This window comes from Micromesistius poutassou (genome assembly GCF_964030765.1).
Source record: "Micromesistius poutassou genome assembly, chromosome: 5".
Classification (NCBI taxonomy): Eukaryota; Metazoa; Chordata; class Actinopteri; order Gadiformes; family Gadidae; genus Micromesistius; species Micromesistius poutassou.
The window spans coordinates 14,350,567-14,378,337 of NC_140275.1; the positions used below are offsets into that span (position 1 = coordinate 14,350,567).

Below are 27,771 nucleotides of genomic sequence, written 5' to 3' on the forward strand. Positions count from 1 at the left end.
TGACGTACGTATTAACGTATTGCAGCGATTCTGTATGTAATATACTCCATTCTTCACCTGATGTGTGATTGCAAGATATTGCGCTAAGAAATTGGCCAAACCCCCACGAATAAACCTGTACAGGGAGCGATGTTTTCTCTGCTCAACTCCGGGTTGGCTTCTATTCAAATTTGGGTCAGGGGTGAGGAAGCCTAACGTCATAAGCTTGCAACATGGCGTCCCGAAGGCTGTGAGATGAGCAAGAGGATGGTAAATTGAGAAAGATCCTACCGATGTATTAAGGTATGTATATTACAAGCGTTTTGCATCGCATTATTCATTGTATGTAATCTATTTCGTTGGATTCGATTTCTTTGTCACTCAAAATCACAATAATTTGCGCTACTGCGTTGTCTTTTTCATCGTGTGCCAAGAAAAAGGGTCTCCAGTGCTTGTGTCCTGGTGCCTCTCCTGGCTCTACCAGCCTGCCTGGCAAAGCTGCGAAAAAAACCTTTTCTGCATGGGTCTCTCGTGCCAAATCGTTTGAAAAGCATTTACATTGCCACGAACAGGGGTGATTTGTTGATGTTTTTGTGATACATCAAGTTGAAGTAGGCTACGTTAGGACGCGTATTTGCCAATGATTGCATTTGTAAACTACAGGGTGGCAGAGCGCAAGCGAAAGGAAAAAAACCTTCACCTTCTGGCGTTGCCGATAAAACGACATATTTTCCCTAAATAACAGTTTTTACTTGTGTAAGATACCCATTGGGATGCCTTTGCTTGAAGCTAGATACGATTAACTGAAATGATGATCGCTGTAATGCTACAGTCTAGCTATAACAGTTTATCGTGCTGCGTTGCATTTAATGAATCTACTAAAGTAACAATCTGACTACTGATAATAATCAACGTATCAGTCGACTGTTCCGTTGTATCGGTGTGATTAATAGGCACTATAATCGAAACCCAACATCTTGTTTTTATGTAGGCTATCTCCATACTTAGTCTTTAGCCAGGACTAATTGGGAAATGTGTCCCGTCTACATTGCTCAAATCTTAATTGAGACTCCTTCCTGTGTTTCCAGAGTGTTTATTTTATATTGGAGGTTAGTGGTAGGCTACACGAGGCTATACCTGGGCTCGTTCTTAGATGAGTTCAGTTTGTTTTGCAAGGAAAGTGACGTGTTTGTTTTTGTAATGTGGCACTATCAAATGACAAGTGCGTTGGCTTACCTCATTTTATTCGAAAGTAGGTTTGACATAAACGTTGATGTTAATGTAGGTTATTTTCTAACATTGCAAGTTAGGCTGATGTGTGAATGCGGCTGGTTTTTGACGTGATTGTGTTGATTAAGTACCAAAAGGGCACGGAGATAATGAGTGACAAGAAGGCCAGTAGACCACATTTGCTTTAATTTGACTATACAGGTTATATAGGTTACGTTTAAGCAACAAGTAGGCTACTGTGCTCTTTGTACTTACTGCACAGGGTTTGGTGTGTAATTTATCCAGAACCGAATAATCAAATCGACATGCAATGGTTAAACCTGAACAGTTTGTTCCATGTTTATGAATTCACAGAGAATAGTTTAGGCCTACAGTCTACAGTATACAGTACAAATAAGTCACTGTACAGTATAGTACTATTTTGAGCACTTATATAAATAAAAAATAATGTATATATTTTTCTGTGGCATCAACGGCATTGAGTCAGAAATAATGGGAGATCCTTGATGTTTAGTCCCACAAGCCTGATGGATGTGTATTTAAGTTGGCTAACCACACACTACTTCTTATAAAATGGCTCCTTAAAGAAGTGCATAATCAATGTGTCTTTGTATTGTTTGAGTAGACCTCACCCAGTTTTGACCGTTAGTTTACTTGTATTTGTAGGTATAGATAACTTTATGGAATTTGGGTGTTCATTCAATATTCTTTTAATTCCAGTAATGTTTAGATAGAACAACAAATAGCAGTCAAATAAGAAACTTTACCTCTTTTTAGCCTACGTTAAGTAGAAGGTTTACGTTTTTTACTATTACTTTGTGATTCGTGTTTGTGTAGGTGACACTGTCACATGAAGCTGCAGCCCACCTTGTTCAAAAACGTGCAGTCACTGCAGTCCAGTAATGAGAAAATGTAGAAAATGTCATGTGTTAATGCAGGTTTGAATGGGTGATGTTGGAGTAGCCTACAGGAAGTACATAGTGCTTACTTTCAAAATGAATGAGGGCACAGTTGACGTGTGCCTTTCAAAAATGGTGTGTGTGTGGGTCCCAGTTAGTCTTGCCTATACCCTTTTCCCCTTCTATTCTCTGTAACACACACACACATGCATAGGCTCATTCAGTACCCCTGTATACATTGTGATCGAGGCTTACAGTTGAGGGTGGGGGCAGTGCTTGCAGTAAGAAGGGTACTTAGTCTATATGTTCTGCTGACATGTTGGACCGGGACTTATGGATTTTGCTGGCTTGTGGTATCCACACAGCCTGTCTGTCCTGCCCAGTTTGTTCCTTGGCAGTTGAGCTTTTTCAGGGGCTAAAGCACCTCGGGGTAGTGTTGCTGTTGTTCTCTGAGGAGGAGAAATGGTTCTAGGAATGCAGAGGTGATAGCCAGGAGGGTGTGCTGTGTTTAAAGGTGGAGGGCGGGTGTGTGTGTTGGGGTGCGGGGAGGGTAGACTAGCAGGTCTGTAAAAGTGAAGGTTGTATCTAGAATCTTAAACCCAACATGCCCTCTGTCCTTAACTCAGAACATTAGGCAGTGTATTGCACTGGTCAGCAAGCTTCTCCACTACTGGACGTTTCCATCGCAGCTTCTGTTAAGGTAGACTCTATATATTTTCTGTGTGTGTGTGTGTGTGTGTGTGTGTGTGTGTGTGTGTGTGTGTGTGTGTGTGTGTGTGTGTGTGTGTGTGTGTGTGTGTGTGTGTGTGTGTGTGTGTGTGTGTGTGTGTGTGTGTGTGTGTGTGTGTGTGTGTGTGTTCTCCCATGCTAGCTGCACAGTGCTGGAACATCTTGGGTTCAGCGCCACAAAAGACCCCCTCCTGTGATGAAATGGGCCGGGTTCTTTTCATTCCGCTGCACCCTGGGCAGGCTTCTGTTTGCGTTTTAACATGGCTGCCCTGCCCAATTGAATATGGGCCCTAATAGGAAAGGGCCCCTCCCTGCTTGTGGCAGGGGCCACTGTAAAACTAAGTTACCCCTCAACCTTGCTACACGGGGGGTCACCGCACCTGTTCACTAGCATTTATATTCACCCATACTGTACAACAGAGTATGAACTCATGCAAGGATATTTTCTTCAAGGCAGCCTTGAAGAAGGGTCAGTTATTCCTTAAGAGTCTTTTCACAGGAATTACTCATGAGAAACTTAAACTTATAGAAAGCTTTAAAAACAGACATTTTCCCAGCAAGTTTATGTTGGAAACATATTTTTTACATTCTGGCTTTACAGTAACCATGGTAATACTGTAGCTGTGGTTAACAACATGCATTAGTCTCCTAATTAAAAGAGACAGAAATAGGAACTCTAAACATTGCAGCAACCTTATGTAAAATGGAACATCATTGTCAACCTACAGCCGTGAGCTAGGTTGAAATGAGCTCTGAGCTGGTCGCTAGGTGTTTGCATTTCAAACTGGCTGTGTACCATCCCCCTAACCCTTCCCCCATTCCGTGTGCGTGTGTGTCTCTGCTCCTACACGATGTGTACATGATGGACTGGCTCTCTGTTCTTGTCTGATTTTGAATATGACATGCATTGTCCTTTTATTTTTCACCCAGAAAATGTGACTTTTGCATGGCAGCAGCTGACTACATACTCCTAAACAGTCAAACGTCATAAATAATAGAAATGTGTCATCATTTTTTTCCCCCTCTAGTCTTCCCTAGAGTTTCCCACTATATGGGCAGTGTGTTTATTTTTTGTTTTTTTTCACTGGTTATTGCGCCACTGGACTTTGCCTCACCTCTGGTCTGTCAGTCCCTTCCCTGCTCTCAGCTGAGGGCTGTTCATCTCTTGCAGTCACCTCCGTTGCACCAACCCATGGTTTAGTGAGCTGTTTGCCATTGTTTGCCCTTCTCATATCATTAGTAATAGGATGAGTAAATAAAGTAAGAGGCAGAACACTTTGCCTAGTAGAGTAACCTGTTTTTTTCGAGGTAGCCTTGGACTAAGGCAGTGCTCGGGGCAATGTAGGCTTTCTTGTCAGGCTTGCCATCATTAAATGAAAGATCAACATGGCTAGGCCTATGTTTTGTCATAGCCATACTTCATTCTGTAAGTGTGTTTAATCTGTAAAGGCCAAATGCAGCACTTCCATGCAAAGTAGAATGTATGTAGATTCGTTAGTAGGTCAATATGTCTTTCAAATGTCGTTGCCACCCACACTCCCCCACCCCAGTATGAAGCCAGGATCTGTTTTCAAAAAGGTTAACATTGCGGGCAAGGTAAGGCGATCCTGTCCCTGCACTTCGGGGGAAATCTCCACTGGTCCCTGGTCCAGGCTTAGAGCCACCTGGGTTGGTATGTGGGTCCTTATTTGGTCGGTAGAATGTCCAGTCATTCTGGTGTCAATAATTCACCATGGCTCTCCTGACCCGCCGTGTTTCTGCCCTCTTGCCATCCGACAAGAGCTTCCGCTCTGGTTCTATAGGGAGGCAAAATCTGCAGATGGGTAGTTCTCTTATATTGTGTGGATCTGCAATTAGAAATAGGATTTTTCCTTGTTGGTGGGTGTGTTTACCGTAGACCTGCTGTTTACACATGTTGCAGTGGATTATTTTCTGTTCCTTGACCAGTTGTGAGGCCGATATTCTCATTGTCTCTTAGACTTGATCCCTAGCCGAATATCTTGTAAATGCTTCATACAGATTTGCATATTTGCATATCACTGTCAGCCTGTTGTGTGTCATTTGGGCAGGGCCCTAGCCCCTATCCAGACATGTTTCCTGCTTGATTTTCAAGGGGGCTTTAGTGCAGAGGAATAAGAACTTGACACTGAAACCCTGCGATCCCAGATGCAAGCAGAGGTCTGGCTATATATCGTCTGCTGAGGATTTGTAGGGGAGACGGTTCCCTAGACAAGGTGCCCCTTTAAATTCTCTACCTCCTTCCCCTGGAGCAGAGCTCCAGGGGAAGCCCCTGCTGTTGTAAACACTAGATCTGGACTGCAGTTTGATTGATGATCACGTCCTTGAAGTTTTTATTTTTTTTTTCAATGTGATGGTTTTTTCCTTAAGTACGTACATTATTTTAGACTACAAATGTCCAAATTATAGTTATTTGCCCCTCAATTATATGCCAAAGAAACTTCATATCTATTTAGTTTTTAGCGTGAAACGGCTCTGTTCAATACGTCTCTCCTCTCACACAATATACGTCACCAGCACTGTATTTTACATGTGTTTTGTCCAGCGAAAGAACAAGCAAGACTCGTTAGTCGTGTGACTACATCCCGACAGGCATGGCGTTAACATTAGCTTCAGCAGACGAGGGTAGCTGGCGTTGAGAGAAAGTTACGTCACGTATTTTTTACTGTCTTCAACAACTATACTTCAACAATTTTATGCCAAACTGTGAATCTCATGACTTTCAAAGTGATATTCGATTTTTGAAAAACATCATATGTAAAAATGTATTGGCCCTCATGGCACAATTCATATGGGATCAAATAACGATTTGTCCATCACCGACTACTGTACGTATTTCTTTCTGAAATAATCCAAAATGAATCAAAACTAGCCCTTTCCGGTGTCTCCCATGATGGGACACGGAAGAGGCGCTAAATCACCTTGGTCACTGTTGTCGGTGGTCAGAGCCTGGAGTGCTCGTATTGCATCCATAGTGCTAAACTGCGTTCATATTACCTGTAATTATCTGTGTGATATATATTTTTTATCCATCTCAATAGAAGTATGTTCTACAAGCCAATGCGTTCTCTCACTGTAGTAAGTGTAGCTTTTGATACCCTAAAGGTTTGCAGTCTTATCGCAACAGTTTCGTTTTGGAAACCAACTTTCTCTAAAAGTTTGATAGCTTACTTTTAATATTTGAACAAGTTTACAACCTCAAACAAATGTATCCAGGACTTTGATGTATTAAAGAACGCTCCAAATGCACACCCACTTATCATAATCCCCCTCATCCCCAAACTGCCATTCACTACACAATTTTACACCTGGATTAAAAAGTAAAACTCCATTATAATTTAATCCTCTTAATGCATAGGACATCTGGTTGAATAACATAAGCTCATCCTCACTAGGCTATATGAGGTTGAGGGTTAGATGGCTTCCTCACCAGCATTCCTATAGAAAATCTCTGTATTCGTGTCGTAACTGATGGAATAGTTGCCGCGATTTTGTTTGTACAACTATCTTCTTGCAGGTTTATTCATTACGTGCCTGATGTAAAGGGACATTTACTTGCATGTAACATTTTGCGGTACCATAATGATTGAACAGACGAGAGACACCAGGGTAGCCTTGTGAACATTATTTAACCATCTCTTCAGGGAGTCCCTCCTGTTGTGTCTTTCCCACATCCACAAACCATGCTTTCCTGGGTTTCTGTGAATGCCAGATGACGGTGGTGACACACAGATCTGACCTCGACTACTCTAGAGGCTCTGAATCCAGGGCGGAAGTTAAAATTCCCAGTCGCGGCTGAACTTTGCCGTTTACTTTTGTCTTTTTTTTTTTTTTTTAATGAAAGCTGCAAATTGGTAAAACAAAAAACATTGTCACGATTAGAAAATATTGGGATATAATTATTTTCGGCATATCGTCCACACAGCGGGCTTCATGTGTCACTGCCTGAATGTTGGCCATGGGTATCATAAATGTCTCTATATGCAGAGGGGTAGCCCTATGGCCTCAGGTGTAGCGGCTGTAGTGCACATTCTTTCTGTCCTTGGCTGGTAGTAGGTCTGCTCCCTGGCCAATCACAGTGGTAGAGGGTGGTGGTGGGCCTACACGTGTCCCACCCTAGCTGCATATAGATCAGCCATAATCCATTAGCAGCTCCCTGGAATCCAGCCGGAACAGCACAGCACAGGAGGGGCCAGGGGGTGAGTGTGGGTGAAGGGAGAGGGGGGGGGGGGAGGGGAATGAGAGAAAGAGGTTGGGTAGGGAGGAGGAGAGTAGGCTTTTGAGCAGGCCTCTCTATTCTGAGCCCAGCCCCCTTTTTTACGTTAGCCTGCAGAAAAACACTTGAAACACCCACCTTCCCCCCAGTGTGTGTGTGTGTGTGTGTGTGTGTGTGTGTGTGTGTGTGTGTGTGTGTGTGTGTGTGTGTGTGTGTGTGTGTGTGTGTGTGTGTGTGTCTTGACTGATATACTGCTTCCTGACTGGCATCATAGTAGAGGCCATTCTCACCCACTGCCCTCACGCTGAGAGTTGGCCAACCTTTAGCACATCCTGCGTTTTAACTGCTGTTTTGGGATGTGTGTTTTCTTTTTTTTAAAGAAAAGCTCTTTGTGATTCACTGCAAGTTGCGGGGTTCAGTTTGAGCCATTCCTGGGATTTGTCTGCATGAACCTTAAGAGGCTGGTGAAGGAGGGAGAATGAAGGTGAAAAGGGAGAAGCAGAGCAGAGAGGGGGAGGGGAAGGCCATGGGTAAATGTGTCAGAGCAGAGGAGGCAAGCCCAGGCCTGGCCTGGCTGATGGTAATGGTCACTGCAGTTGATTGTATCAGTCAACAGCCTGACTGTTGCCTGCTTGAATATTACTAGACTACTCTGATATCACTGTATCAATTGCATTGTATCACTCAAACCTCATTTGGAATTGTTGACTTGGATCAATGACTTGATAGCTGTGATGTCAGGTTTTCTATGCATGCAGCAACTGTGGTAATTCCAAGATTAAAGATAAAGCATTGACAGAAGTGTATAGCTGCCTACTAGATTAGTAAAGGTGTGTGTGTGTGTGTGTGTGTGTGTGTGTGTGTGTGTGTGTGTGTGTGTGTGTGTGTGTGTGTGTGTGTGTGTGTGTGTGTGTGTGTGTGTGTGTGTGTGTGTGTGTGTGTGTGTGTGTCTTACATCCATGATATACGTGATCTTGCTCCGGCTTGCAGTCAAAATAAATATAATAGTAGATACTGTGTGATTGTAGCCAGCTGTCAAATGTATCTTGTTTTTTAAAGAATGTAGGCTTAAGTTTGAACTCTAATGTTTGTCGTCTGAAGAACCTGAACGTTTCTTTTGGTTAAACCAAGATGGGCCATATGTTTTTAAAATGAAAATAGGACACCACTTTTTTTACTTGGTTTAGCAACTGCTCTCCTCTTTCTGAAGCATGTTAGGCAAGATTGCTATCGGTAAATCGCTAGGTTGCCACGGGACAGGTGTTCCCAGGATTTGACAGCATGTACCAGCAAGTGGGTGCATGGCCCTCTGTATGTAATCTCTTTGAAAACGCTAACATTGGTCTTGGGTAATCAATGTTTTTTTCAAACTCCTCACTTTGGTTATATCTTAATAAGTGTTTTTCCCTCAAAAGAGAGAGGTTAACACTACATTAGTGCATGCTCCGTAACTGGAATAAAACTATGTGGCCTAATTCTGTAAATGAGGGCTCCTGTAAGATCAGATGGTGCTGCGGTCGCTATCTCGGGGGCCACACCCTCTCCTCTTCCCTCTGCCTCAGCTCCTGTGTAGTTTTACCTGCTCAGGTGTCACCTAATCCCTCCCCCCCAGCCTTGCAGTGCCACTGACTCTCCCCCCTCCACCCCACCCCAGACCCAGACAATAGGGCAGGGCTGACATTACCATGACCTAATGGAGGCTATCTTGAGCTGAGCCTGCAAATAGGGCACCCCACTGAAACTAGAGATATGCTGTTGAGATGGAGGCGGGTGGGACTGCCTTGAAAAGTTGCTATTTTACCCCTTTGTATCCACCCTTGTGGCTTTTGTGTCAAAACCATGGCCGTGTCTACAGTTCAGAACCTGATACATTATTGTGGTTGTTTTGCAAGGAACAAGGATTGAGTAGAGAGAAGAAAACTGTCAGTGAATAATTCAGAACGGATCTGTATTATTCACTGACAGTTTTCCCCTTTCTCGCTTCAGCCTACATTGTTATTGAAGATGCATACTTTTTCTGGTGATGCCTAAAATATATGCACACTACTACAGTTTAAGATTGCAACCGAATGTTGGATCAGATTTGAAAATAAAGACAATTCCCCTGTTACCCTAATTTCAACATGTTTCTTTTCTTTCACTACATTGCTTTACTTTATTTTCCAAATACTTAAGTCTTTTGTATTTCTTTCTCTTTCAGCTTTAGGTGGTGTTCGTGTAGGAAGAGAGCAAAAGAGAGAGAGATAGAAGGAAGGTGGAAATGGAACTGCCAAATCATGCCAAACAATTGCTGCTGCAACTCAACCAGCAGAGAGCCAAAGGCTTCTTGTGTGACGTTATTATCGTGGTGGAGAATGCGCTCTTCCGCGCCCACAAGAACATCCTGGCGGCCAGCAGTATCTACTTCAAATCCCTGGTGCTCCACGACAACCTCATTAATCTGGACACAGAGATGGTTAACCCATCTGTGTTCAGACAGGTCCTGGACTTCATCTACACTGGGAAGCTCCTTTCGTCCTCGGAGCAGAGCAGCGAGCAGAACTTCAGTGCCCTCTTAACTGCAGCAAGCTACCTCCAGCTTAATGACCTCGCAGCGCTGTGCAGAAAGAAGCTCAAACGCAATGGCGGAAAACCGTTGCTAGGTAAACCCTCCACTCCAGGCCCAAACAGCCGCTCACGCCTCAACAACCAGCGCCTTTCTTCTTCAACCCCCTCTAACCACTATCCCCCAACCCCTTCCGATGCTGATCAACCACAGCCAGACGAAGGCCTTCGGGAAAAGCTCTCAGACGATGAGATGTTTGTTGGCAGCTCGGGAAAGAACGGTAACGGGGGCAATGGCGGCAGTAATGGCAACCTCAGCAGTGGAGCCAGTGCTGGGGAGCCCGACCATGGCCTGGACTTGTCCAAAAAGAGCCCTCCCTCTGCGGGTACAACCACTGATGCCCTTAGCCCACACAGCAACTCCCAAGAGTCCCCTCAATCTGCCTCAGTGTCCACAACCAACAGTGCCTCGCTGGATGACTCCTCCACAACCCTACCAGGCTTGGATGCCTGTGGCCAAGAGCCCATGGAGCTCACTCCGAACCCCAAAGCCCCTGAACAAACTCAAACCCAGGCAGACGGCCCAACACCCCATAAAAAGTCCCGGCAGGTGTCACGCAAGAAAGAGTGGCCGAAAAAAGATGCGTCGGGGCTCAAGTCTGAAGACTACGAGAGGCCCCTAGTGAACGGGGTGATTGTGGGTCCGAAGGAGGGCCGTTCCTCTAACAGTGGTGCTGGAGCCGGTAGCGGCAGCAGCTTCGCCTCTGACCAGTCCTTCCAGTGCAAAGAGGAAGAAGACGGAGGTGAGAATGGGCAGGACCACACAGACGACAGCGGGCAAAGCGAAGGTGAGAATGCAGGAGGTACCGGAGGAGGAGGTGTTGGCGGCGGCGGCGGCGGCGGCGGCGGCGGCGGCAAGGGGAAACACGGCGCCAACTACGTATACCGGCAGGAAGGGTTCGAGCCGGCATTCGGAGACAACCTGTACGTGTGCATTCCCTGCGGCAAGGGCTTCCCGAGCTCGGAGCAGCTCAACGCTCACGTCGAAACTCACACCGAGGACGAGCTGTTTGTCAAAGAAGAAGGCGGGACGACGTTTGTGAAAGAGGAAGACGAGGATGAGGCTGAGGACCTCTCCGCCCCGGTGGGTCCCTCCAACTTTGGCGGCACTGAGACTCGCCCTTTCAGGTGCACCATCTGCGGGAAGAGCTACAAAGACCCGGCGACACTGAGGCAACACGAGAAGAGCCACTGGCTGACCAGGCCCTTCCCCTGCAACATCTGCGGCAAAATGTTCACCCAGAGGGGCACCATGACACGCCATATGCGCAGCCACTTGGGGCTCAAGCCGTTTGCGTGCGAGGAGTGTGGCATGCGCTTCACCCGCCAATATCGTCTGACGGAGCACATGCGCGTCCACTCCGGGGAGAAGCCCTACGAATGCCAGTTGTGTGGGGGGAAGTTCACCCAGCAGCGCAACCTCATCAGCCATCTGAGAATGCACACCTCGCCCGCTTAGAAACACATCAAGCCAAAGAACTCTGGGGGGGAAAAAAAGATATTGAAAGTACCTTGCTCTATTTGACCTATTTTCCCGTCATGTCAAGACAAGAAACGCACACACAAACACATTGACATGCATTCGCATCCATTTCTAAGTATTGATTCCAGTTGGAGCTCCGACCTCTGGCTAAGTAAATTATGTAGCTGCTGGCCAGAGGAGGTTCTTGGGGGATAATGGGATCTATTTTATTTTATTATTATTATTATGTTCGAATCATGATTTCATCAACTACACCTCAAGTAACGTCTGTTTACCTCTCAGGAGATATGGAGGAGTGATATACCACCACCCTCCCTCTCTAAATTCACCGGGCCACACTGGAGTGTCAAGGCATCTTCTGTGTTGTAAAGTCTGACAAATGTGAATGTTGGTACCGATGTTGGCCCTCCCCCCCCTCCCCCCCTCCTCCTCTAGCCTCATACACTTTAGCAAGCTCTCCATTGTTGCCCATCTTGTGAGTCTTCACATCAAGTTAAGATTGATCCCTCACTGGATAAATTTCCAAATGTACCCCCGTCTCTAGTCCTAGAGTTTATCTTGACCAAAAACCCATGCAAACAATACAGGCAATAATTTTAAAACTAACTAGAGTTTCAACCACAATGGCACTATGTCTTTGCTTTTTGTCGATGGGGATCTGTATGGAAGAGGAGTGCTGACCACGTCTGGGATAATCTCCCTGCTTTAAGTCCTAAAGAAGCTGGTCCTGTTGTGGGGTAACAGTGAATCAGATTTGAATACAGACATTAAATGTCCTCTGTACAGCACTGTAGAGAGGAGTATCGGATTTAGATATATTTTTTTCACCTGCAAGACTTTCCAGGACCAACTCCGAAAAACCCATTTGAGGTACTGTTTGACTTTAAAGAACTTGTTTCAATTGTTTTAAACTGGAAGGTCTTGGGGTGTTTCTTTTTGTGGTTAGAGGGTTTCAGGTTGGTTGGGGGTGGGACTTAGTTTCATTGTGGGGTGGGGTGGACAGGGTGGTTAGACTGAACAAGATGTTCAGTGGGTACGATTATGATTAATTTGATTGTCTGTATAGCTTTCCTCCTTTCCCTCAGAAAAGAAGGTCTATTTCTAATAGGCTTGTGACCTCGCTACCTCTTGATTATTCTTACAAACTCAATGTTGATTAGTTTAAAGTTCTGATGTAATTAATTGTAAAAATTGTAGATTATGGTTACTTTCCACCTAATGCTTTAACCTGCCCATCTCTCATCACAGGTTTTTGATGCTTGTAGGTTTTACACATTTAAATGTTGTTTTTCTAGCTGTGGATTCTACTGGTCCAGACATACAGATAGCTTTTTGGGGTTCCCTGCTCAATGTACCCCACTTCAAAATGTACTGTAGTTTCGGGGCAAATAGGTGTTAGTTAGTTTAGACGCACAGTGTTCCAAAGATCTTACGAATGTTGAGGAGAACAGAGCTGATTAACAAACAGTGCTAGACAAGTTCATAACCAAAGTTATTAAGAAAGATGTACTTAAGATATATAACATACTAAATTATTTCACTTTTGATTATTTGTTTTGTTTATTTTTGTTTTGCTGTAAAGAAAAAAAACAAATTATGAATTATATTTTAAGTCCAGACAAGGAAATCCTCCCTTGCGATGGAATTTTGACCAATGACTCTTTGACCAATGAGAGTGTGTTTTGCAAAGAAAGCTTGTGCTGATTGGTGGGCCGGTAATTAATGTAAACTTTACAATGTGAGGAAACTGTAAAGTTGGAAGACATGGTCTTTGAGCATGTTTTGTCTTTCCTTTTGAGTCCTTATCACCTTATATTCCCTGACTTAAACAAGGACTTATTGACGTGTATGTTTTCTGTTCAGACCAAAAAATGAAAAAGAAAAAAAGATGGACAATATAATCAAAATTTCAATGTGAAGTTCACGTTTGCTCGTTCGTTTTTTGAGCAAGACTTGTGAAAACTTGTAATGAGGAAGAGTGCCAGACGCACTGGACAGCTTGACATCTCATTGGTTTACTGCAGAATCCATTTTACTGACTAACCTGCCAATGTCTGTTCAATAACAAAATGGTCGCATTATTTGTATCCATTTATCTATCTTATCTATTTCATGGGGATTCTGCTCCCCCGAAAACTGTCCAGTGTATCTAAACTCTAAACTTGCAGTTACACTATGGATCATGAACATTCTCTACACATTTTTGGTATAGGCATTCCTCTATTATGTTGGTTTTAACTGTATTTTTATTTCTATTTCTTCTTTGTCCTCATATTACGGTCTGTGACATGTTTTATATGCTAGGGATGCAGCTACAGCTAAACAAGCACCACTAACCGTTGCAAGGTACCTGCATCCTGGACTCTCCAAAATAATGTTACTTTCTTATGTTGATGTCTTGCTGTAAAGCAGTTACTGCTTGGTGATTTGCATGGAACATCTTATCAGGTTTTTGTTTTCACACTCCCAACTCTTTACCATACCTGGTTCCAAATGTTATGTTTTGCTTGTGATCTTTTACTGGCTTCAAAAGAATCGAGTCCACAATGCATTGCCTACAAAGGTTATGTATTTGGCAGCGCTCTGGCAGAACAGTGTAATGTCTGTAATGCCAAAGAAGTTTTTATTTCTTTGAAAACACGATCACTAGCCATCGCTGCAAAAAAGGAGCATTGCAGCTGCAGTCGACTGCTTTACTCGTTTGGCGTAAAGAAGAAAAACTAAGAACTTCAAACTGTGACCATTCTACTACTACTGCTCAAATACTTCAGGGATCGTTCCGCATCTGTGAATGTAGGACTCTCAGCTACATTTTTAAGACATAGTATTGTATGGATTTCTCTGTATTTTAATCATGGGAAAAACAAAACACTAGTTTCATATTTAAGACAAAAAAGGGGTGGGAAACTTTTTTCATCAAACACAAGGAGCCTTAACAAAGGCGAGGCAGCTTAACACAAGTCTACATTTTTGTTGATAACACATTATGTTCTGGTTGCGAGGTTGTACAAAGAACTACAGAAAAAAAGCTCATACCCAAATCCACAAACTATTTTTTAAACCAAAGCACATTTGAATGATTATTGAACCGAGTGTGGCTATAAAAAGATGCATATGTATTTATCTCATTGTTTACATAAACTTTTACAGACCTCATTTGAGGCTCGGCCTGTCAGAGAGGTGGTTTTCTGTGTGTGATAAAGAAAAAAACAAAGGAAAGACATGCATTTCCCCCCCCACCCCCCACCACAGAGGTTGCTGCCAAAACCGAAGCATAGTGCAAAAATCTGCAGCAAACTGCTGCATATTCAATTAGGGGGAGGGGTGTGTATTTTGAGTGGGAGCCCCCTTTGCCAGCTGTCTTTAAGGTGACCCTGCGCCCCAGTGCTCCTGCCCTCTGGCCTGTCGTCAGATGGGCCAGCGGCGACTCTGGGCGGGGGGGGGGTGGGTTGGCCGTGTGTCCTTGACGTATTAATCAAAAGGCATTGTTAGTCGGTTTCTCTGGATAGATGGCTCGCTCTCCGTGTTTACCCAAATAGAGAGAGCCCAATCCCTCCTCCTCCTTCTCCTCCTCCTCCTGGGAGTCTTAAAGCTGTGGGCGAAGCCTGGAGGGCAGGACCTGTTGTCCCAGCCCGCCCGGAGTCGGTAGCGTTGTGCTCTTAAATTGCATGTAGACATTATTTCCGATAGTCTTAACTGTGAATGTGTGTGTCTTTTTCTCTGACTTTTATGATGTTTTGAAATCCTTTTTTGTTCTAGTTATTTTCAAGCTGCCTGCGTTTTCTGTGTAGAAGCAGCACAAGCCTCTGGTTGGCCGGGCCTCATTCAAAGTTGGTGCAAACACTTATTGACAGTGTTCTTTTTTTTTTATCAAATGTCTATTGTCAGTGATGAATGTATTTATTTTTGGTCCAGCCCTCCCCTCTGTAAATAATGATCTCAGTGTGGAGACTGAGGCGGAGACAGGACCCCCCTTTTATTTTTTTTATTTTCTTTTATTTCTTTTCTAGATTTCAAGCTGAGAATCAAAAAATGAGACACGCATACAGCCATTAACCACAATCTGTTTATTTTGTGTTGAAGGGGGAGGGATAGGAAGATGGAATTGGTTTTTGGTCTTGGTTTTGTCACATATATTCAAAGAAAATGGCCTACGTCATTTAATACCATGCTTCTCTGTTTTATATGAAGTGTGTGTGTGTGCGCTCCACCCCCCCCCCCCCCCCCCCCCCCCGGCTGGACATGGTAACCTGTCTGTGCAGAAGAAACGGAGCCTACTCTATGTTCTCAAATATGCTCAACCTGGGTGTTGCCACATTATTGCCAATTAGGATCTCACACATGTGACAGAAGTCAAATAAATCACCTCACCTTCTTCTTCTTCTGTGACAGTCAACGTCTGTTACATCCTTTTATTTGTTTCTTTCGGGGCGTTTTATTTAGAATACCAGTTACCACTAGTCTCGTGCTGTTCCTTTTTGAGTGTCACTTTTAGTTACTACGTCGAGGGGGGTATTTAAAAACAGGGGGTTGAGATAGCTTTACTAAGTGCACTTTGTATGTTTTTTAAAAGCCTCGGAGTAGTCCTGGATGCTCTCCCGCCACTTCACATTACCCATTCTCTCTCTCTCCTCCCTGACCATCACCGTCGGTCCGAAACGACATATCCTTGTGCAGTGTTACCAAAGCTTTAAAACAAAACAAAAATCAATATACACAAAGGAGACTGTCTCCAGCTCTGGAAGTTACACAACTAACTTCTATCCTATGCTTTCTGTACCCTTCCTGCGGCAAACGGCCCTGTGCTCCAGGCTATTTGCTAGGGTTGACGGGCTGGTCTGTTCAGATACTACTGATGGACGTCAAAGAAATGGCCTCCAGTGTGGTTGGCTGTGTGACCAAAACTCTGGAAACAAAAAAGGCTCAAGCTTTACTGTCACTTATCTTATGCCTCACCCAAAGTCTCATGGCTTCTCCCGCAGAAGTCTCTCTCCTCCACATCCTGCTTACATGTGTTGTACAGAAACTAACAGTACCTCTAACGATCTTGTGCAGAATTGAACTGCACCCAAAGCACCAAATGACCTATAAACCCTCAGTGTTCTCAGCAATATGATAACCTCGCAATTACGCCCGGCAGCATTTATGAGCTTTTAATTTTATTTCTACCGTCCGGCTGTAACCAAAATATTTTATTTTCTCTTGGTCAGTGTGTGTGTGTTGAAGTCATTAAAAATAAATAGGTTCAGTGATTTTTGGAGTAGTCGCCATTTTGTAAGAGCGAAGATACGAATAGCTGCTAAACTAGTACTTGAAAAGTTGAAGGGGCTTTCCATTGAGTTGGTATCAAGCTTCCTCCTGTTCCACTTTCTTCATGAGCAGTCACTCAATAATGGATCAGGATCCACGGGCTGAGATCCATTGGAACGGACATATAGGTTCTTGGCCTATGAATTATTGAGAGCCAACAAGCCCCCCTCCTCCTCCCCTTTTTTTGCAAATACACATGCAAAGAAGGACCCACACCCAGATACACCTTTTGCCTGTATTCATGCAAAATTGCATAGATACTTGCCTCACACGGGAATTTGTGCATGCCACATTTGCATTCCATTAGCACGACATAGGTTAATAGCGACATTTTTTTAAATATGCTTTTCTTCTATTGTTGTACCGGTATTCAAGGTGTGACTCTGTCATCTCCCCTAGTGGCCATGTGGCGACACCCAGGCACCCATCCCTCTCCCCCCCTCTCTCTCTGTCTCCCTCTCTCTCGTATCCCTCCTCAGAGAACTTGTATTCAGGTCAGAGTCGTCAGTGTGCATCGCCCAGGCGCTCACTAGAACTCACTAGAACTCAAAAGTGTCAAAGTGTAATACAGCTGACCTCAGAACTCACAACCTTGCAGTCTTAATGTACAGCGGTGAGGAAGAAAATAAACTGTTATTTTATGATCTTTTCATTAAAAGCTTGATTGAAAAACCAATATTGTTGTTTTTTCCCACTGTGGTCGAGATCATGGAGTATTTGCTGTTGACTATACTAATATCCATTATTTGGAAGGGGACAAAGTTTATTTTATTGGGTGACGTGAAACTTAATTGTAGTCCCGATGAATGTCATAGATCCTGTTAATTATTGAATTAAAATACTTTTTGTATACATAAATTGTAGAAGATAAAGGACCACGGGTAAACTCTTGGTTGGTTGGTATAGAGCTACAGCAGATGTGGCCTGTTCCACTGAGCGAAAAGGCTAACGTAAGCACACAGGAACTGGCTTGCACCAGGCTTAGCAAAGCCCCTCCCTCATCACCCCACCATTTCTTCCTCACATGCTCCTTTTAGATGCCCAGGCGAGGTGTGGTCCTAGCTGTAGGCTACCAGGTAGTCTATTGGTTACAGTAAACACATACTTGCATAGATTACACTCCCGGAGCCCGGCTGGTTAGGGTTTGGGGGGGGGGGCAAGGGGTTACAATGGGCTTGGTCTTTTAACCTTTGAATCATGTGGGTCCGTCTTCACTTCACACAATGTGTTATTCTCCATGAAGGCAGGCACGCCGCAGTGTTTTCTAATTCATATCTCCCTCTGCCGGCCACCTACCCGCCTCGGCCGGTTTGTTATTTCTCATCTAGGTTCAGGTCAGATAAGAGGGCGCTGGCACTTTTATGGCTCCTGTGTGCCATTAGTAATGTGCTGTGCCCCTGGAGGTGTCACATGCTAAATGACCCTGAATGGGGTCGCCGAGAAACAATGACTGCGGTGCCGATAGCCTCTACCCCTGCCCTCCCCCACATTGGCCCCTCCCAACACCAGCGCCAAGCAAACACAATGGTGTGATGGGGGTGGGTGATAGGTGGGTGGGTGAAACATAGACGCTGCCCATAGCAGGACCCCCCCCCTCCCCCTCCCACCATGCCCTGGGGGCCATTCATTCAGTTTCGGCACTATGGGAAAAACAGGCCCATTTATAGATAGAGCAAGTTTGATATTGATCCAGCCATTTCCGTTTAGTTAATCAAACTCAGAGAAGCTCCAAGCCATTCTTTTCAGAGTCAATCATGTACCCGTTTCTCCCCTCCCCCCCCCCCCCCCCCCCAAGTTATTTTTTGTTGTTTTTACCCAAGTGAGGGTCTTGGAGAATGAGTGGAATTTACCAGGGTCTGCCCAGCTGGGCCCCGGCTTGCCTCTGCTCGTCCGGGAGCCAGGAATGCGGCTGAGGAGCGCCTGGTCTGCCCGCTGTAGGGCAGGACACGGACAATGTCTTGGTGTAATTGGTACACACTGCCATCTTTTATCTCCAGGGCCAGACGACTGTTGAGCCTTCGGGGGTGGGGGGGGGGTGGCGGGGGGGAGAAGTGTAACTGTGACGTTAGGCAGATGGACCAGGGTCTACAGTTGGAGATTACTCTTTGGTTTTAAATGTTTCAAATGTTTTGAAGTATAGTTCAGGTGGATGTAGTTCTATGTAATGCCGTATGTGCTGAATGAGATTCAGCACTGTTTGTCTTGTATGTTGAAGGCTCGGGGTGAGGTCATGTCAATATTTCCTTATTTGCTGACGTCGGGTACAGCAGTTAGCTATTTGACCATAGTCAACGATAGCCTTAAGACGGAGCAAGACAACTGATAGTTCGGCCAGCCTGATAAACCAGTCGCCGCCCAGCAGATGGTTTCAAACGACCCCCTCCCTTCCCCCCTCACCCTCCCCCCTCCACAGGAGAACAGATAATGAAGTAGAATTTATGGATTCTGATCAGGTGTACATGCATACATATCTTCAATGTTGTGCCGCACATCCATTATTAACAGTGCTGTGAATGAATGCTCGGGGCGGCTCCAGGGTAGATCTCTGTAGTGGCTGATTCCCTTCTGGCCGAGGAGGAAGAGATCCCAGTCAACAACACACACACACACACACACACACACACACACACACACACACACACACACACACACACACACACACACACACACACACACACACACACACACACACACACGTACGTTCACACACCCCACTCCACACAATGCCACGGCCCTAGACAACTGCCCCCATAGTTCCAACGCTTACTTCTCTTCCTCAGACTTGGGTTCTTTGTACTTTGTCGGGTGTGGACGTCTCCTTTATGAATGTATAGTGCCACATGACCCTCTGGGCCCTCTGGGGACAGTGGACTGGATTCTGTCCCACCGGAGAGGCAGGAGTCTTGGGGAAGTGCTGCAGGCCACGTATAAATCTGCATTTGTGGAAGATCTCATTGATTTTCTTTCTTTGTGTGTGTGTGTGTTTATGTGAACGTGTGCATGTGCCGCTGCAACACCACTGTTTCCCCCTGTATGTATTTAATTATTCAGAGATGGCCGCCTGACAGGTGTGGGTTGGTGGTGTTTCACACAGGTTTGCTCGCTCCTTCAATAACGCATCAGTGTGTACGGGGCTATAGGGGTTGATCTTAAGTTTGGGCTTGATGTACAATTCGGGTGTTTTTTTTGGTGTGGATTGGATTTTTCCGTACGAAGGACGGATTGATTCTGTGTGTGCGAGTCAGGCGAGGAACACAGGGTCAAAACAACAAGTAGAACCAATGAACCAGAGTTCGGTCCTTGTTCACGGAGAAAAGATCCCATGTGAACCGAAGCGCCGGGCTTCAAACTGTGCAACGGCATTCGTTGGCCTCTCGTCCGTGTGAGGTTCTTGTTTAAATGTGGGTGGGCCCGGGCGAGGACGTTTCAGGATCAATTTGACTAACTTTCTCAATACCGCATTGAAATCCCCACTGAATCCCATCGCCAGCTGCACCGCAGGCCTCGCTTTGACAGACCCCCTCCTTTCACTGCAAAACACACTACCTGTGTATCTGTCCTGGCACACATTTCTCTCCCTTTTACGCCTGGTTCTCCCTCTCAAGAAAATGAATCCAGACCCTGGTTCCCCCACCCCCTTACCCTTCTCACCCAAACAACTTCTTTCTTTTCACTGTATTCCATCATGAGGCCCGGGCCCTGAATTGAGCCTGTTCTGCTGAGTCAACCGGGCTCTCGGTGGTGAAAGGGAGAGCGGAGAGAGAAAGCGGGCCGGAGGAGAATGGACTCACCAGGTGGTGGGCACTGCCGCTGCTTCAGCGACCAACAGCCCATTCAGCTGGCACACAGGCCCTGGGCTGCCATGGAGGCCCTGCTTTCCATCAGAATATTCACTCCCCCCCCCCCGCCCCCAACCCTAGCCTTCTCTCTCTCTCTCTCTCTCTCTCTCTCTCTCTCTCTCTCTCTCTCTCTCTCTCTCTCTCTCTCTCTCTCTCTACCTCTTTAAACGATAAACGGAGAGAACAGGCTTGGGCTGGGATAATAGGATCCTTTCTCTCTGCCCCTGCCATGTGTGAGGACGGGGACAATGGCCGGGACCAGGAGGGGGAAATGATTCAAAGTGTGATTTTCACCTGCTCCCTTCAACCCCAGCTCGGCTCCTTTCAGAGCATGCTAATGTCAGCTCATTTGCAGAGCGGTACTGTAAGCTGTGACTCACAGCAACCACACAGATCCTTTCTCCTCTTGCGTGATGGACACTTTAGATGATTGTGTTTAAGACAATTATTGTCCGAGACCTCCATTTGGATGATTATGCCCATTTTTTATCATTACTCCATTTCAAAGTTTAATGGGAGTTAAAGACTGCTAGAGCTCTTTTGTGTAGCACTGTTCGGGTTTTAGTTTTTTCCACCGTTTATTTCTTCACTTTAGATTCACTCTGTATCTGAGGACAGTCTCTCGACGATCCCGTTGGTTTTCTTACGGGGGGAAAACCAACTTCTTCTTCCTCCTCACAGTGTAAACGATAATGCCGGCTGTGATAGGTACTTGGAAGTCCGCTTTCATGTTTCCCAAAGCCCTGCCGTGGCGTCCCGTGTGTGTATTGCCCCGGCGTGGGCACAACAACCCCCTCGATGCCATCTCAAAGTGTCTCAGCGTCGCCCGCCCTGCTCCCCTCCCAAATCCCTACTTGTACACAAACAACTCCTATGCGTGCTGGCTCTTTGATAACACAAGGTTGGCAACAACCCTGTCCACCGCCGCCACCATAGTGCCCCCCCCCCCCCCCGCCCTCACATTGTCCTTCATAATGACAAATTAACGTCGTCACCGGGGGTAGCATGTCGAGAGGGAAAGGTATTAAGTCTAGAAGAGTAATCACTGTCATGGTGTATGAGTAAACTCATTTGCTCTCTTAATCCCCTCCCCCTTCACACTAATTTGTTTATCTCGGCATGGCTGTGTGTGTGTGTGTGTGTGTGCGCGCTTCTTGTCCGCGTCTGTGTGTGTCTGTGATTATTTTCTGATTATTATAATTCCCTTTTGGTGGAGGCTAAATTAGTGTTTGCTTCTTATTTATCATTCACTGGCTGACTCAGATTGTTAATCACATCACACACGCTAATTCCCTGGAAGACTAGTCTCAGACCTGCTCATATATATTCTTGTATGACAGACTGCAAAGTAGCAACCGGCCATTACTTGTAAATAGCAAAACCGAGAACATAATTTGTCGTGAAGCAATTAACTAATGGCTCATTTCATGCATAATGGCCGCTCTCTGCATATATGTCGCAAGATATGTTGTTTTGCATTTCAGGAATCAACGTCCATTTGTAATTGAAACAGGGCGTTCAGCAATGTTGCGACACCAAAAATCATTCATAAGATATATACATGTAATAAATGTATTTATATACATAAAATTATATATTGTATAATTTTTATGTTATAATAGGCACTCTATGATTCTATCATAGAGTGCCATTATAAGTTGTTGTTTTAGTATGTAGGATTAACTGTCTTCATCTGTAATGGATGTGAATACCATCCATTTTGAGGATCTTTTTTTCTCCATTCGTCATTTGTCAACCACCCTTATACCTCCCACCCTAACACGCTTTTCCTCCTGCTGTCCTGCTCTCCTGTCCCCCTTCCGTTCATCACCCGTTCACATTAGACGGGTAAACGCAGCTTTTTCTTTCTTAAACCACTCTGCTTCACGCCTCAACTCCTGCTGTAATTGAACAGAATTTGATCTGCCTTCTCTCTCTCTCTCTCTCTCTCTCTCTCTCTCTCTCTCTCTCTCTCTCTCTCTCTCTCTCTCTCTCTCTCTCTCTCTCTCTCTCTCTCTCATTTGCTCTTTCTCTCTGTGCAATAGAATGGGGTGGGGTGTGTGTGTGTGTGTGTGGGGGGGGGTATTCTGGAGGGAAGGCAGTGGGTGAAAGGGCAGCAGGGAAGCTCCCTAGTGGCACAGACCTCCACCCAGCCTCGGGGCCATCGGGGGGGCCATTATGGGAGAGGGGCTGGGTTCGGCTCTGGGAGTCACAATCCGGTTTGTCTTCACACTGCCTCCGCGCCCATGGCCGTCTCTCCAGCTGAACCAAATGAGTCCTCTAATGCAGGGAGATGGCCGATACCGCTGGGCCTCCTGGGTTAATTAGTGAGAGGAATTAAGCCTGATGACCCTGCAGCTGGGCCTGACCCAGTGCTCAAGACGCTATTACCGTGTCAGTGCTTACACAGCAATATCACCCATATTGCCCTGAGACTACTTCCGGAAAGTGTGTGTGTGTATGTGTACGTGTGTGTGTGTGTGTGTGTGTCTGTTTGTGTATGTGCTCCATGCATGCATGAATGTAATGATCCAACATGCGTAGTGTGTATATGTGTCTGTGTGTGTGTGTGCGCGTGCGGGCGGGCGCGCGTTCGCTCTCTCTGCAGTGTGTGTCCATGCAATCAGATACTTCCGTACAGGATGCCTCCAGAGGATAATGGAGCCTCCACTGACAGTAGCCTATACCGCTATTGTGTCTTTGAGGCATTGGACACACACATCAGCTTTTTCTTAACTCCCGGGTTTCTCTGAGCGCCCCACCCCCCTACACCACTCACCCACCCACATCTCCTCTCCTCGTCCTCGTCTTGTGTTTATTGGTGTGTACCAGGAAGGGATGTTGAATAATTGACGAGATGTAGGGGAGAAGGGAGATATGTAAACTGACCCTCAGCCGTCCTCACACTAAAGCCCCCCCCCCTCCCGTTGCTGGGCTCCGCAGCGACCGGTCTTGTGCCCGGTACCCGAAGTGTCACAGTGCCTGGCACCTACCGCTGTTTCAAGGCTACATTTCCTCTTTGAACCACCACCCGCATAATAGTCTCTTTATGATGTGTGTGTGTGTGTGTGTGTGCATGTGCATATGGACATTTGCACCTATATGATACGGGTGTGACCGCCTGTGAAAGAGAGTGAGAGAGGAGCAGAGAGGAGTGGAGAGGTGAACGTGTAGGAGTGTGTGCGAGTGCATGCGCATACGTGTCTTCACTTAAGAGACAGGTCAGTACTTAGTGCTGCACTCACCCTATCATTCCCTCCAGACCACCACATTCTTCAGTTGGCCCTGCCATGTGTGTGTGTGTGTGTGTGTGTGTGTGTGTGTGTGTGTGTGTGTGTGTGTGTGTGTGTGTGTGTGTGTGTGTGTGTGTGCGTGTGTCAATGACTGAGTTTTATGCCTTCCTGGTTCCTTAGAGGGATCTCAGCAAGCTACAAAGAAAGGGGAGATTGTTGCCATGCAGGCTTGACCCTATTCAACATCTGAAAGATGTGGAGTGGCTATAGTGCGGGCAAATGTATTCATAGTGTGTCACTGGTGGGCACTGGAGACCCTTAAAGGCAAGTTAACACACCGCTCACTTTTGATATACCCTGCTCGGTTGCCATGGTTTCTAGGGGAATGTGGCTGAGCAAGTTGTAGCAGGTCTCTGCTAATTCCAGTGTGCCTGGTCGCGGTACCACTTGTGTACAATATACATGATGTGTGTTATGACCTTTATCGAGGAACATATATATAGATTTGTATTTCAGAAAACCCCTGAAGCAGGTTTCTGTGAGTTTTATGCCTATTCTGCTTGTTTTAATATAAACCACACAGCTGTAAAGAAGAACGCGGTGACCGGGTCTACAGAAGAATATTAGTCACACAAACTTCTCCTCTAAATCAATTGGAAGGGGAAACATTCAACCCCATGCTTTGTGGGACTCAACGTTTTGCTCTCAAAAATGCCATGGTTTTAATTGTCATTACACAGCTGCAACATTAATGATTATTGATTTGCTGTTAGGAGCGGGTCATAAGGAGGGTCGGTTGCAGTAATAAATTGCGGCTCTACCTTCAGTAATGTTCAGTAACACCTTATCAATCCCTCAGTCAGACTGTAAGATCATCAGACTAAACCAGGCGGAATGCACACACACCCACACACACACACACCTATTTGCACACATTCATAAACAAACACAGGCACAGAAATGCACTAAAATATATGCACCGATACATAAGCATAAACGCTTTATTCTCTGCAAGGCATATTTTCCAGTGTGTCTTCTTTCATGACTGCCTCATCTCTAGTGTCAACAACCTTCTACATGGAGTTCATTGCATTTCAATGTGTTTCCCTTTGCGTTTCTCAACCCTGTGTTGAACCCAGTGCATAATCATTTCCTGCTTGCTGGTTGTTACCCATCCCCCCCCCCACCAGTGCTCCTGGAGGCAAATAATAATGGCAAATAGAGGTGTGCGTGTGTGTGTGTCTGTCTGTGTGTGTGTGTGTGTGTGTGGGGGCGGGGGGGAGCTTTACAGGGCCCAGCTCAGCAATTCGTTTGCAGGTGTGGTCTCAGTGGTCCCCCTCCCTCCCTCTTCTTCCTCCTCCTCCTCCTGTTCCTCTGGTTCTTTCTCCAATTCTCTTTTCTCTACTCTACCACCCCAGACACCCCCCCCCCCCCCCAATCATCATAGTGACCCAGCCCACCTTGAGCCTGGTCGCCATAGCATACTCAGCAGTAGTACGGTAATCAGTGATCAGCCAATGGGTCTCCGCCCCTCCACCCACCAGGCCTCCTCTGTCCCATCAGGAAGGTGCTGGGATGGGTTGTGCCGTCCTTCCTCTATTCCTTGTAAAGAAAATGGAAACCAGTGAGATAAATCTTCAATTACACTGAAATGTACATCAGAGACATGCCGTGTGAGAGACAGGGATACCTATCTGTAGTGAGTGAGGCGGCGGGCTGGTGGCTGACTGCAGCGGGTGTTGCCTGTTAGTACCCCCTCTGTGAATACAGGAACGTGTTGGCAGGCTTGTAGGACAATGGTCTTTGCAGCCGTTTTCCAGATGTAGGGGACACAAGGGTCATATCACTGTTTTACATGAAACCGTAAAAAAACTGCGGTAGGGCTGCAACGATTATTTCGTGAGTCAGTAGTTTGATCGATATCTTTTGAAATTAATTGATTCATCATTTCATCATTACGACATTCTCGTAAACAATTGCGAATAACAAACAAAAGATACCTGAGTCCAAAGGGATGACTTCAGTTAATCATGTCGATGAACTAATTGATTAATTGACGATTCGTTTCACCCAACAAGTAAAAAAAAAAAGGGAAAAAGAAAGAAAGAAAGACTGAGAGAAGGCTTGGACAGAGTTAATGAACACATGATCGAGGGTTACACAGAAACATTTGCACCGCCAACCAGGGTAGCAACATTGCAATTATCTGCAAGAAGAGAATCCACATACAGACAGAGAGGGTAACAGTCATTAGTGTTGCCATGGCAACCTCTGCCAAACCAGCTCCCCTATATCTCCATCCACCTCCCAGCCCCCCCCCCCCCCCCCCCCTCCGCACACCTTCCAACTGATGCAGCCCAGAAATCCGGAAGGGACAGTAAATGATTTATAAACTTGCTGCTGGAATTATCACTGATCATTATTCATAAACATGGTTTCCTGCAGCGTTTACACACGACACAATATTCGTCTGCTGTGCAAAGAGGCATTTCCTAGACACGGCACCTCCCTGCATTCATCAACACATCTCGTCGCCCTCTCTCTCTCTCTCTCTCTCTCTCTCTCTCTCTCTCATTTAGCCCGCAGAACACAATCTCAGTGTCGGCATGAGCTTCAATAAGCGTACCATCTGCTTCACTCACTCACCATTGTTGTGGTTGTTGTTGTTGTTGACGTACTGTGTGTGTGTGTGTGTGTGTGTGTGTATGTACTAATCATGTTGGCTGAGAGTGACGGGCTGATGTGTTGCAGTGCTTGTCGTGGCCGTCCCCGCTGGCCTCCCCCCCCCCCCCCCCCCCCAGACGTGTCTTTGATTCATTTCCTCTCCGCTCGATCTATCCTTCCTTCTGACATCAGCCTACTGTGTCTGCGCGGGCCCGCTTCGCCCCCATGCGCTCACTCTCGCTGCTCTATTTGTTATGCTGTCACACTTGTGGCCCCCCTTGGCATGCAGGGGTTGGCAACATGGCACACAACACCGGGGTCGCCCCCCCCACCCGCGCTGTCATGGTAACCCCTGCCCACCGAGGGATCTGATGCTTGACTGCTTCTTCCATTTCCCATGAATCCTCTTTTCCCCATCTTCACCTTAACTGTGTGTGTGTGTGTGTGTGTGTGTGTGTGTGTGTGTGTGTGTGTGTGTGTGTGTGTGTGTGTGTGTGTGTGTGTGTGTGTGTGTGTGTGTGTGTGTGTCCATATCCCTCTCATGTCAAAACCTATTTAAATCTCACCATCTCACCCCTCTCCCAACCCCGCTTTGCAATTGTATCAAACCTCTCTTCTATTTCACATTTGCTCCATTTTTCTCTCCTCTAACCTCACTTCTGTCTCTCTCTCTCCGTTGCTGCCGTCTGCGGCTCTTTGCTGTCCATTAGTATGGAAGAGCAGTGGTGCTAATCACACACAGAGGAGATGAGGGGATGGAGACGGTGTTCCGGGCTGTAACAGGACCCAGCATGGTGCACGTGCCGGCTGTGTAAGTAAGCTCATTGGTCCAGTGAGGACAGAGCAGCACAGTGCGCAACCCGCAGACAGAAAACCTACGCCGATGTGGGCCTTGCAGTAGAAAATGACAGGTTGTCACACGTACAGGAACACAGGGCCTTTGTGTGTGCTGTAACCATGGAACAGAAAGCCCACAAATTAACACAAACACTCACACACATACATACATACGTTTTCCTGTATGCTTCAATAAAAAACAATTCATAACTACTCACATTACTCCTCGCATTACTATTCATAAGTATAACAGATTCCAAAAGCTGATGAGTGTGGTAAAGTTATGTTATCAAATAGCCCTGCCACAGCTCCATATTAGCTATACAGGCTCCTCATAAGTAAATAAGCTTACACGGTTGCCCGGGCCAACTGTGGGTGGCCCGAGGTTTAATCGTTCTTCATCTTTAATCGCCTTCATCAGGTCACAGAAGATGATCTTCAATAGGGAGCCTCCTGAAAGACCTGCTTTCCTCAGCACACAGCAAGAATATTGAGCCACTGGTCAGCACTCACTCAAACGTGAGGCTTTGGTGCTACAGGGACTGTATATGTACTGCATATACGCACACCATATGATGAGAACCAGGCAAGCACGTGCTGTAATCTAATTTGAACACAATCTGGACACTCTCTCTCTCTCTCTCTTTCTCTCTCTTCTCTTTCTCTCTCTTTCTTTCTCTCTCTCTCTCTCTCTCTCTCTCTCTCTCTCTCTCTCTCTCTCTCTCTCTGG

General features: G+C 45.9%; 1 protein-coding gene across 1 annotated transcript; it reads left to right on the plus strand.

The window, feature by feature from the left end:
* The first annotated feature begins 204 nt into the window (after window positions 1-204).
* On the plus strand, window positions 205-12,081 carry hic2 (hypermethylated in cancer 2). The gene is made up of 2 exons (XM_084468274.1): window positions 205-282; window positions 9,272-12,081. The coding sequence occupies exon 2, from the start codon at window positions 9,332-9,334 to the stop codon at window positions 11,132-11,134; it is 1,803 nt and encodes a 600-aa protein (XP_084324400.1). The 5' UTR covers window positions 205-282; window positions 9,272-9,331; the 3' UTR covers window positions 11,135-12,081.
* Window positions 12,082-27,771: the final 15,690 nt, after the last annotated feature.